At 32.4% G+C, this 13,174-nt stretch overlaps 2 protein-coding genes across 2 annotated transcripts; both read left to right on the top strand.

Moving 5' to 3' along the window:
* The first annotated feature begins 223 nt into the window (after positions 1 to 223).
* LOC112691432 (heat shock protein 75 kDa, mitochondrial) lies at positions 224 to 5,375 on the top strand. Its single transcript, XM_025565678.1, has 15 exons — positions 224 to 447; positions 527 to 595; positions 660 to 733; positions 811 to 1,029; positions 1,111 to 1,274; positions 1,329 to 1,512; positions 1,578 to 1,740; positions 1,832 to 1,945; positions 2,309 to 2,378; positions 2,438 to 2,585; positions 3,643 to 3,770; positions 3,832 to 4,022; positions 4,083 to 4,314; positions 4,374 to 4,446; positions 5,229 to 5,375. Exons 1-15 carry the CDS (start codon positions 330 to 332, stop codon positions 5,328 to 5,330), a joined length of 2,049 nt encoding a protein of 682 aa, XP_025421463.1. The 5' UTR covers positions 224 to 329; the 3' UTR covers positions 5,331 to 5,375.
* A 6,289-nt stretch (positions 5,376 to 11,664) lies between these two features.
* Positions 11,665 to 12,615, top strand: LOC112691447 (heterogeneous nuclear ribonucleoprotein Q-like). Its single transcript, XM_025565700.1, has one exon. The coding sequence runs from the start codon at positions 11,665 to 11,667 to the stop codon at positions 12,613 to 12,615; it is 951 nt and encodes a 316-aa protein (XP_025421485.1).
* Positions 12,616 to 13,174: the final 559 nt, after the last annotated feature.

The raw sequence follows: 13,174 nt of genomic DNA, 5'->3' as shown, positions 1-13,174 counted from the left end.
CATGACATTTGCCGTTAAATACTCTTAAACGACCTATGAATTCTCATCATTTCAAACCGTTGACCTACTTATATTTCAATATCTAACTCGGTTTATTAACAATTCATACTTTGATCGATTATTATGCGGCAGAACAACAATACGTCATTACATCACGCGTACGCTTGGCTACACTGTTGTGTCACCGTAATCCTGATAATGATGACAATCAATCGCCGGTAATTTTCTGATAACAGACGTGCTGCTTTGATTGCGTTCCGAGAAGAACAATCACGTTATTTGGCCAATAGTTACCTTTGTAAGTCAATCGTTGGAATTCGTAGCTCGAAATGTCTTCGATGGCGGCACTTAAACTGTGCAGAAGTCAACTGACTAGAATCGTGTGGCGTTACAGTAGCGTTGGACAAACGTACAAACCCAGACTACTCAACGCTGCACCGTCATTAAGTGAGTAGACCGACATGATACATTGATCGCAATCGTTTTGTAACACCATGTATTTGTTTTTTTTTTTTTTGTTATGCAGGTGTGTCCATCAGAAACTTTACACCGAATCCCAATGTGGACGATAGTGTTAACAACCAAAGCACTGGTGGTAAGATATTTGAATCATGTAATTCATTGTGATTGGCTAAACATTTTCATTGTTGGTTTTTCAGAAAAGTTGGAATTTCAAGCAGAAACGCGTATGTTGTTAGATATTGTGGCCAAGTCATTGTATTCAGAAAAAGAGGTATGTGATGGGAAACACAACAGTATTGGAACGCATTACTGTACTGTGAATTCTGTATGGATTATATTTTTATTTAGGTTTTTATCAGAGAATTGGTTTCAAATGCCAGCGATGCACTGGAAAAACTACGCTATCTTAGTTTAACAGAAGGCAAATCGCATGATCTTGGAAATTTAGAAATAAACATAACCACCGATAAAACAAACAGAATATTAACGATTCAAGATACAGGAATTGGAATGACTAGAGAAGAATTAGTGTCCAATTTGGGTACTATAGCTAAATCTGGTTCTAAAGTAAATATTTTTTATAAATCTATTAACAAACTATGAATACATGTTTATTGGAAAGTTGTACTTGTTTTATTTATTTCAAAGGCATTCATGCAGCAAGTTCAAGAAAGTAATTCGACAAATATATCGTCAATCATTGGTCAATTTGGTGTTGGATTTTACAGTTGCTTTATGGTTGCTGATAAAGTTGAAGTTTATACTAAATCAATGAATCCTAATGCTACTGGATACATTTGGAAATCAGAAGGGTATTCTTTTTAAATTATTTTAGTAACACATTAACTATGAACATTTGTTTTCAGAACAAATGTTTATGAAATATCAGAAGCTGATAATGTAGATAGAGGCACAAAAATTGTTATGTATCTTAAACCTGATTGTCGTGAATACGCTTCAGAAGACACTGTTCGTAGTGTCATAAACAAATACAGTAATTTTGTAAATTCTCCGATTAAATTAAATGGATCTGAAATAAATACAATACAAGTAAGAGTTATATTTTATAATATTTTTTCTCTACCTAATATTTATGATTTATAATATGATTTTAGCCATTATGGTTACTTAATCCAAAATCTGTAACCAAAGAACAACATGATGAGTTTTTCAAATTTGTAGCCAATACTTATGATAGACCAAGGTTTGTGTTGCATTATTCAGCTGAAGCACCAATTCAAGTGCGTGCTCTACTATACTTCCCAGAACTAGCACCAGGTTTAGTATGACATTTTTAAAAATGTTATGTTTGTAATTAAATTAATTATCAACTGAATTAATTTTTAATTCAAATTGTTATTTATTGCAGGTCAAACTGATTTTTATGATAGCTCTACTAAAGGTGTTTCACTCTATACTAGACGTATTTTGGTTAAAAAAGAAGCTGAAAATGTACTTCCTAAATGGCTTCGTTTTGTGAAAGGTAATATTTTAAATTATTTTATCTGTTATTATCTAAATTGAATGAGAAATACTTGGCAAAATAAAAATTATTGATTTAAAGAGGTAAATCTTTACAAATGACAATTTACATATTTTTTAAAAATTTATTTAAACATTAATAATAAATTGATCTATTGTTTTAGTTATTTGAAATTCAAAAGGTTGATGTAAATTAAATAAAAATGTTCTATTAAATTTAATTATGTAAAAAAGTAAAATATTTTTCTTATATTGTAATTATACAATTTTATAATTACCTACAATTATATCTTATGGCATAATTTGATTCAGTCTTTATTCATAATTATATAGTTACAATAGTAAATATTATCATTTTTCATAGGTGTTATTGATTCCGAAGATATTCCATTAAATTTGAGTAGAGAAATGTTGCAAAATTCTTCATTACTTAGGTATAAAAAACAATATATTTAATCAATTTTAATCTAATCATTAATATTTCTATTTCTAGAAAGTTAAATCAATTATTGACCAGTAAAATTGTGAGATTCTTACATGATAAATCAATAAAAGATCTCGATGAGTATATGAAGTTTTATCAGGACTATGGTGTATTTATAAAAGAAGGAGTTGTGACAAATGAAGATCCTAATGAACGAGTTTGTATTTTATTATTATAATTTGTTTTAAATGTCTGTCATAATTTGTATTTATTGTTTATGTATTCTTTATGAAATATATTTTTATTGGATGAACATTTTAGATGTTTCAAAGATATAGATATATATATATAGATATATTTTTTAATTTAAATATTTTGAAATTCTTAATAATATAATTTTAATTAAAATAAATGTATATAACACTATGTAATCTATTTAAATTTCAAAAAATATAATTTTATTAAATTTAATAATATTAAATAATATTAATTTAATATAAAATTGTTAGGAAATAAAATTTTAATGATTATGATATTAGATTTTTCAACAAATATTACTACAGTAAAAAAATTATTCATTTTATCAAAAATTCAAGCTAAACATATATATTATTTATAATAAATATAACTATTGTGGTCGTTGAAATATTTTTTATGGGTCAAGTTCAAATAAATTAAACTATTAAACTACTTTAATGTTATATTCAAAACCATTTTGAACTGTTATATCAATTTATTGAATTTGTGGGTGACTTATAGATTTATGATATATTTCATTGTCTGGGGTTGGTGGCTATATTTGTTTACTGTGGAATCTTTCCTTTTCTGTATTATTAATGTTTCTTTTTGATTATCATATTTAATCTAGATTCAGTTTATTGTTATTCATTCTTGTCATTTAACATTAACTTGAAGTATCAACTAATTTATCAGAATTTGACAATGTCCACTTCAATATTTTTTTTTTCCATCCTATTGGTTTTCATTCATTTTTTGGTTGTTAACCTTAGTTTCAAAATTTTATACGCATGAAGGAATTTTGCTACGACTCTAAAAAGTATTATTATATATATATATATATATTTGGTCCATTTTTTGTGTTTTGGACACTAAGTATTATATATTAACCAGATTGATATTTAAGACTAAAAATTATTAACTAAGAGTAGGTTATAAATGTTTTAATATAACATAATTTGTAAAAGTTCAAAGTTTACAAAATTGTATGTATTTTCTTTGAAAGGTCTTAAAATTATAAATTATATAAATTCCAGGAAAATCTTGCTAGTCTTTTGAGATATGAATCATCATTTACCAAACCTGGCGAAACTACATCTTTTGAAGAATACATAAAGAGGAGACAAGAAGGTCAAAATGATATTTACTATTTATCTGCTCCTAAGTAAGGAAATTAACAAAATAATAAATATTTATCTTTAACTATTGTAAATATTTGTACACAGTCGTGCCTTAGCTGAAACTTCTCCGTACATAGAAGCATTAAAAAAGAAAAACGTTGAAGTAATTTATTGTTATGAACCACATGATGAAATAATTTTATATCAAGTTAAAACATTTAAAAATGTCAAACTCACTTTGGTTGAAAAAGAAGTTAACACTGCTAATAATCAGGATTCACAGACTACCGATTATGGTTTGTTATTATGATTTAATTATAAAATAAATGTATCTTTTTTTTTTAATTTATTTATAGGTACTGACAGTTTGAGCCAGTTACAATTAGATTCATTATTGCCTTGGATTGAATCAGTACTAGGTCCTAAAGTAAAAAAAGTGAAAGCTACTGGACAATTAGATAGCCATCCATGCATAATTACTGTTGATGATATGACTGCTGCTAGACATTTTATTAAAACTCAATTAAAACAAATGGATGAAGAAATGTTGTTTTCAGTTTTACAGCCTCGATTTGAATTGAATCCCAAGTACTTATATTATATTTTATCTTAAAAATTATATTTTATATTTTTATTTTTGCTTTTAGGCACATAGTCATCAAAAAATTACATTCATTAAAAGATTCAAATCCAGATTTAGCTAAATTAATTGTTGAACAGGTAAATATATGATATACAGAGAAACTTGTCTAAAATGCAATTGTATTTAGTCCCATCATAATTAATTTTATTGGATAAGCTAGAAATGTATTTAGAAAAAAACCATATTAACCATCCTTCATGGGATTCTTATTTAAACATTTTTTACTGTATATTATATACTATATATCTAAAATATGTTAACGGTAAACTATTTAACATATAAATAAATAAATAAATAGTTTAAATATAGAAATTAATTAATTAATAAAGACAGCATGAAGTATTATAATATTTGTTAAGTAATACCGGTTTTGAATTACAATTTCATCATCAGGTATATACAAAGTTAATAAAATTAAGACTAAATATAAAAAAATAAAACAATAACTCGTAAAATATTTAAAAAACAGTTAAAGCTTCTAACAAAAAAAACTAATAAGTAAATTATTATATTAATGTTAACTTAAAAAAATACTTTAAGAATACATTCATATGTTTTAAGTATTTTAGTTGATTAACTTGTATAACTTATTTTTTATTCCTCTAGACATTGTTAAGTGTGAGTTAAGTGTTATGGTTTTATATATTTTTTTAGTTATTTTCAATGTATAATTTCTGTTATGTCTGTTATGTTGAGGTGTAAGAAGTGTAAAAATTGTTAATAAACAGTATGGTATTTCTAACACTTTCTTTAATTTAGGTACCCTGGTACTTAGTATATTAGGAAATAAAATGACAGTTAATTATTTTGTATCTTAATCTAACGTTTGTAATATATGTATTTTTATTGTTTTATTCAGTTATACAGTAACTCAATGGTAACAGCTGGCCTTATTAGCGATTCAAGAAAATTGGTGTCCAACATGAATCGTCTTCTTGAATTAGTTATGGAAAAATATTAAGTTGTGGATTCATTGTTTATAAATATCCTCATTTTGTAAATATTAGAAAATGTTATATATATATATATATATTTATATATTTTTTTTTTATCATTAAATGTTTATACAAAAAAATATTTCTCTGATTTTTTTTATTTTTTCACTTTTATTTATTTCTTTTTTTCTTTTTTTACACTACGTACGCATTTCATACTATATATGCTTGGTATGCTATGTTCACTCTATGGTGAGGTAACACAGAACACGCTACGCATGGCCAGCACAAGAAAAATCTGACGAGGGGTGGGTGTCATACCAAAATTGCCGACTCGAAAAATTAAAAGCCGGAGCAATAATAACAAGTAAACTTCTAAAATAATTTTTTCCTATAAATCAAATACATGTTATGCATGTTTAGTCTAAAAACAAATGTCATATATTTAATTAAATGTATATTATTATTTATCATTATATTTATTGATTAGGTATCTGTAGGAATGTGATTTTTGTTAAAATGTTAGTAAAGGTAAAAAGTAAAAAATTAAATTAATAATTCCACTAGGCACCAAGTTTTTGTATTCTATAAACTATAAAATGCTTTTACAATTATGAACTATACATTTATACTAGTGTTCTTGATTTGATGTGGGTAATACCCGAGTTCCCACAAACCCGGGTACCAGTTTATCCGGGTAATACCCTATTTTGTGGGTAGTAAACGTTTTCGGATAGTGGGTACCATTACCTAAAATGTGACTTGGCATACATTTAAAAGTTTTACAATAATAAAACTGAAAAAATATAATTAAATCAAGAAACAACACGATTCGACCATCATAACAAAACAATAATTATACTCAATTTTTATCATAATAGTAGTTTTATTTTTTTAATATCATAAAAAAATTATCATTATCAATCACTATAAAGAAAACGAAGGGCAATAGAAGTAAAAAGAACTCCACATTTAAGAAAAAGTGAAAATTGTTAATTTAATATAAAAAATAAGGTAAATACTCGGTAATACTGTAATATTGTAATATTTTAGAAAAAAAAGTAGCATCTTTACATTTAAAGTTTAGAGATTTAGAGGAAAAAACCCTGTGAAGAAAGAAAAAAACCAAAATATGACAAATCATTAAATAATAATTTATTTAATAAAACACTAATTTTAACATCATAAAAATATAAAATTTCTACACAGAAAAAAAGTAATGAAGTAAAAATTATGAAAATATTAAAAAAAAAAGTGAAAATTGTTATAAAAAAAGAAAAAACTTGGTAATTTGAAAAAATAAATATGTTATAAAAATGGTAAAAAAGAAGAAAAACCCTGTAAAGGGTAAAAACTAAAATAATTGACAAATTAATTTAGGTAATTGAAAAAAGTAGTACCATACAACAAAAGGTATTAAAAAAATCTATGAAAAATGTATAAAATGGGAAGAAAAGGCTAACTAAGCGTATAATCTCGGTAGTGAAATAGATTTCGGGTCTAATTTCATCCCCGAGAATATCGGTTGCCCTCTTTGCCCCCCCCCCTCAAATACGCATTTGTTTCGACATTGATGAAGCGCAATAGAATGAGCATGCCCTAGGTAATAAATACCGCGGCTGCTAGTAGAGGTGGTCTCGGAATAACTGATATTTTATAGCGGTAACAAGCGTCATATAGTTTGCGCATACATCTATTGCATGCTCTCTCGTTAAATGTTATTGAGTATAACAGAATTAAATTACATTATTATAATGCATTATGTTCTTTTAAAATACGTAATATATTATTGATTATAAAATCATTTTTGTATTTTGATTAATACGTTTTTATTCCTAAGCATGCTGGGGAGCATGCCTGGAGAATTCGCCACTGCTTTAGACATATCTGAACTTGGAGGAAATAAAGAAAAAATCTTACTTTATATCTTCTAATGTAATGGTTGATTTTAATGGAATTGATAAAATATGGTAGATAGGTTGCACCGAAGAAAGACAAGACTTCAAATATTCTGCCATCAAATTTATTAAAGTACCTATCTAAAACCTGACTAAATTCTTTTCGACAAAATGTTTCTAATGTGAAATCAGCTTGAGTATTGGAATTGGAATCAATTTTTCTTCGGATTCAACCGTTTCCTATGATCCCTCTGAAAATCAACAGCTGGGTTCACATCCATTTTTGACGAAAATACTTAAGCACTTTGATATGAGTTTATTTAATTGATCTGTGTCATTTCGGATTACTTTTAATGATCTTACTGCACATTCTATTAACAAAATATAATCAATAATATTGAGATCTGAAGCCTCCAATTGTTCTGTTAGTGTTTTCATTTGATACATTCTGGTTATTATTGTGTACATACTAACAAAGAAGTCAAATGACATACACTTTTTTTCTAATGCTACAGCTTGACTTTTATTTTTTTGGTCTATGTTTTTAACGATTGTCAGTTCATTAATTTAAAACACATAAAATTATTTCATATGAAGTGTTAATTGCTTTATGGGACTCGGCACGTGCAGTCTATCTGGTCTTTGATAAATTGCGAAATTTTAATGACCCTTCAACCTCAAACAACCTTTTCAGTAGATATCCAACTTGCTTAGTGCATGAAGAAAAAAATACATATAAGGATTCTAATTTGTTAAATAATTCCAGGGCCGTCCTGATGATTTGCGGGGCTCGGGGCAGAGTAATATCGCGGTGCCTTGAATGTCGAAAATGTCATTATCGCGCGTCAATTGCATATTAGAACTCAAATGTGCGCAAATGATCTTAACAAATATAGTACCTTAGCTCTTACAACAATATGAACAAGTAAATTAATAAATAAATTATATAGTAAACAATTTTACGAAATGATAAGTACATTTTTTTTTTGCTCGTCAACTTAACTTTTTTTTATTGTGTCTATGATCTATGAAAGCAAGGCCTGTTCAACTGTGGTGAGAGCGCGGGGTCTAGGACGAGGGCTCCGCTTGCCCAGCCCTAGGAACGGCCCTGAGTATTACCGATTGATTAATTGCCATTGAAAAACTCATTTGAAATCACGATGGTACGCACGTTTTCAAAACGATCTTAAATACAAATAATGCTTTCGTAAAACCATCGAGGAAATGTTTAATATTGTTTAAAGTTTTCACTTTTATGGACCGTTCAAAACACTAAATGTATCGCAAGTAACTGTATACGTTTTACAGTTGGCATAAAATGTTTTTGAAATTATTTGTAAATTATAGAAACGTTTTAAAAAGCGAAAAATTACTTGAAAAACTCTCACCACACTGTCATAAAATGCAAAGAGAAATTTGAATAATGTGACATGTATCCAATTTCATATTAAGAAAACGGGTCATTTTTACGATAAATTTAAATGTCACGCATTGGTTACATGTCATGTTTAGTAACGATAACAACAATGATCAATGGCACATCAACACGTTAGACTTGACTGACAAGAGTAAAAAAGTTAGAGCTAGTACAATTGTAATGAAGTCACAAAATGCTAACTTCGATCGTCTTCTTGAAACATGAACACTAATTATTTGTTAACATGCTGATTTTTTTTTCTCCGTGTTCGATGAAATCGTTTCACAAATTGATTTATGATTTATTTAATTTTTCCAGTGTCACACATTATAGTATCTGAAATATAAATCGACTTATTTGAATCTCATGTTCTCCCGGTTATAATTTGGAAATATAAACGCCAATACTTTTTAGCTTTGCTTATGATAATTATTGATTTTTTTTCGCAACGAATGTCAACTCGTCCGGATAGAACGTGCAATAATGATTTGCGTATGGTGTGTTGCGCCGCAGGAGCAAATACGTAAGAGGCGACTTCGCCGCGGGGAAGATCATGCTGTCGGAGAAGACGGGCGATATCCTGTTGGCGCCGATCGTGGTGACCACTTCGGACGTCCAAGAGTTTGACTTTTCCATTCTCATCTTCAAGTCGTGGTGAGCCTGCAGTGCATGGCAACGCGCGCACACCCCTTCGCCCGACCAACCGCACGCTTTTGTACGCCTCGCGCACGTACACGCCGTAGCCGTTTGCTACGTGATCGATCCCACAGGATCATGGCTGACGAGAAATTTTGAGAGCCCCGGCGCTGATCGGTTCCCGGCTCCCTTTACTTGCACTCGTTTGGACAGGATACACACACTGTTTGTACATACTTTAGTGCGATAAAAATATTCAAACTCGCATCTAGTTTTCGTTGCGGCGAAAGAGATTATAAAAAAATGTTTTATAAAAGGCTGAGACGACGGGCCCCGAGGCTCTAGCCCTCCATGCCCTGCATAGGGTACACGTAGCCACCGATGCTATATCGTGTGAAAAGCACTGCGTGCACGCGTACAACATATCGCAATACCGCTGCCGATTACTACGAGGACGGATTAAAATTTTCGGGAGGAGGGGGAATATACACGAACGAAAAATTGTATTTTGTTTTACTTATTATTAAACCACGTTCATTATCGTATTTAGCAGTGGTAACATTTGACTACTTGTTTAATAATAGACAATCGTAAAAACAATCAAATCGAGTGTGAGTCATCGTAGTACTCGCAAAAACACGAATCGCCCAAATTTTCATCTGTATTTTAAAACACCATTCGTTGCCGATGAACGCAATTACATCTGTTATCAGTTAAATAAGTGTATACATAAATAAAATATTTTATCTGTATCTTAATTTGAGGGTCGTACAATTATGGGACCCCAGGGCAGCCCACTCGGCCTTCTTCTGAACCCGGCTCTGACGCTACTTAACGCACGTACCTATGAACGTTGTCCCAACATTTCTCGAACCCGCTTTTATTTTCACTGCGTTTTTCTTCACGGCACCACTGTAATCGCATTATAAATGGACAATCGTGTCCGATTTTTCGAATCAATTGTTTTTTGCCCAATACAGGTTGACTACCGGTGATGTATTGCTAAAATAAATGATGGGTATACATGTTATTTCATGTTGTAACTATAATATAGCAGAAATCCACAAAACTCACTATAGTCATTATAATGAAGTACACATCCTTATTTATGACTGTTTGATAACAAAAACTTGTTGTTAAATGATAACAAATTTGAATTTTTCATTAAAAAAAAATTAATAATAATATATCCGATACTGAATCACGTCATAAATGTAACTACAAGTTAGGTTAGTCAAAGTATTATATAGTTATTTGTCAAATTACATGCTATACGCTAGATACGGCTGTATACCAGCGTATCAAAAATTTCTCATAAGCTATACGCCATGGATAAAAATAGCGTATTGGGTACACGCCGTATATCCCCGTATACCCTCCAATAAATCACTGCCGGTAGCATAGCATCGGTCTTGTGCGATACACGCGGTACCGAACGCGGATGTAGACAAAGAACATTTGTTTCTTCGAAACTCGTAGAACATATTTACTGAACAAATGTTCATTTCATATGCATTTCGCGACATCAAATTCCGGAATCTCTGCAGGGGCACACACGATTGCGCGATGTGCGTGTGGCTAAAATCGCAAGTCGAACCTGGTACTGCAATATATTTCGTACCCGCGCGCGCACTATCGCATTACTCGAGCTTGGAAACGCCGTCGTTGCGTTTGGCGCGTTTAATGACGGGAAAAAGGATTGTACCTCGGAGTCACCCCAAGTATGTTGCATCTCAAGGGCGCCGAACCAGCGACCAACGGTTATAACTCTAGACTTAAAAGTTGTGTATAAATGACAAGACCGTCGAGTTGTGAAATAGCGAGTGATAATACTTGGTGGAGTCTTGAGTAATTTTAGCCAAAGCAAATTGTGCTTCGAGTTGCGCAAACCAGACCGCAGGATCTTCAGGCCAAAATGGTGAGATTTTGATGCCGACGCGAGAGACAAGCAGTACGTCTTGAGGTTGTGCGTTTTCCATTGTCGAGGGCACCGCTATATATTCTTTGGAAATCTATACAATAATATATTAACAATATTATTTACTGTTGATCTTTAAAACTATAATGGGTCTAAATGAGATAAAAAAAACATACGATGGATATGTATATATATATAAAAAAAAAACACTAAATCACCCAATTACAAATAGTGCTATGTAATAGCCAGCTGGCTATGTATACAAAATCAACATCGTATAACCCATAGCGAGTGTTTTTAACGAGTGTAAAACAAGTACGAAATATTAATCGAACGTTCGTTGTTAACAAGACAACATAACGGAAACACTGTGGACAGTAAGAGAATAAAAAATAAAAACGATCAAGAAACGAGGCATTCGCGACACCATCACGCATCGTATCGTCGACCACGCTCAAGAATTACAGTTAATACCACGTGATAAAATCGCGATGACAAACCGTTCGGATAGAATTTCAACCATCAAGGACGACGGCCAAAAGTGCAGGCTGTTCGTGGGTAATCTGCCGAAGGTGAAGACTGAAAAGGAGATATTTGACGAAGTGAGCCGCATAACGCGCGGTCATTTGGTGCGTGTGATCACGTACAAGAACTTCGACGACCCGTCGATGCACCGGGGCTTCTGCTTCCTGGACTACGGGTCGGTGGCCGCGGCTATGGGCGCCAAGTGGGCACTGTCGAAGCAAAAGGTGTTCGGGTACAAGACAATCGTCGACTGGGCGGACCCGGAACCGCAGGTGGACGCGAACACGATGGCCACGGTGCGCGTACTGTTCGTCAAGAAGTACGGCGGCGTGTTGGACGAACGCGTGCTGGCCAAGATGTTTGGCCGGTACGGGGTCGTGGAGCGCGTAAAGAACCTGAGGAACTACGCGTTCGTGCACTTTGAGCGGCGTGAGGATGCGCAGTCGGCCATGGACGCACTGGACTGTTTCAGGGACGTGGCTTCAGGTGTGCGTCTCGAAGTCGCGTGGGCCAAACCACCGGTGGACAAGCAAACGCGACGGCGGATATTGCGTAACCGAGAACGCCGGATACGGAAATCCGCGGTCACGGCCATGAGTCAACCGGTTCGCTATGCCCCGCGGCCACCGGAACGCGCTCCCGGAGCCAAAAAACGCATCGGCCCCGCCCCCGTTGCTACAGCCTACACCAAGTACGACCATCGCGGTTTCGAATTCAGACCGCGGCAACCGTGCAACCGGTGCACCCCCGTCTCCACGTTGAACATTCCAGTGGCCGGGGCCACGTCCGACGATCGGAACAACAATGCACGCCGGCGCGGCATCAACGTCACGAGTACGGACGAGTGCAAAGCGGTTCGTATGACGATGACGATTGGAAGAAAGGTTCCACGAGCACGTTGGACTAGAAACTGTTGAACTTATTTGACAGAATGTCCATGAGCTGCGCCAAAAACAATTGGCGTCACCGAAGTGTTCTCTAGCCGTTTACGATGTTTAAAAGAATCGACCTTTATTTAATGTTAAAGAACCCGCATTTTACAGAAAATAAAAATAATATAAAAAAGTTGTTTCAAATAATTTATTTAGCATGACGCGAGTGTTCAAACAATTGAAACACGAAGTATAGCGTTTTCAAACGTATTTTGAAGTGGCCACTGATCGATATCATGGCAATTGGATACGGAAAGCTACTGATGTGCCGTGGGTAAATACTCGACGGGTAGATAAATATTTTGGGTATTTCCCACTATAATATTTACCTACTAAAAATGTGGGTAAATATTTTTTTTTTAATCTGGTCAAACTGTATATTTCTATTTTTATTACTGATAGGTATCGATATCATATAACTGATACTACAACCATTGATTATAGAATATATCTATTCTATAATCAATGCTAAAAATTCTATTACTAATTGATCAATACAAGTTCTTTTATCAAATGTTAATTAGTTTAGTAATAGTTTTTTTTT

Source organism: Sipha flava, unplaced genomic scaffold (assembly GCF_003268045.1).
Source record: "Sipha flava isolate LNK unplaced genomic scaffold, YSA_version1 613_pilon_pilon, whole genome shotgun sequence".
Taxonomy (NCBI): domain Eukaryota; kingdom Metazoa; phylum Arthropoda; class Insecta; order Hemiptera; family Aphididae; genus Sipha; species Sipha flava.
The sequence above is the reverse complement of the archived record's forward strand: the minus strand, read 5'-3'. Positions and strand labels throughout refer to the sequence as shown.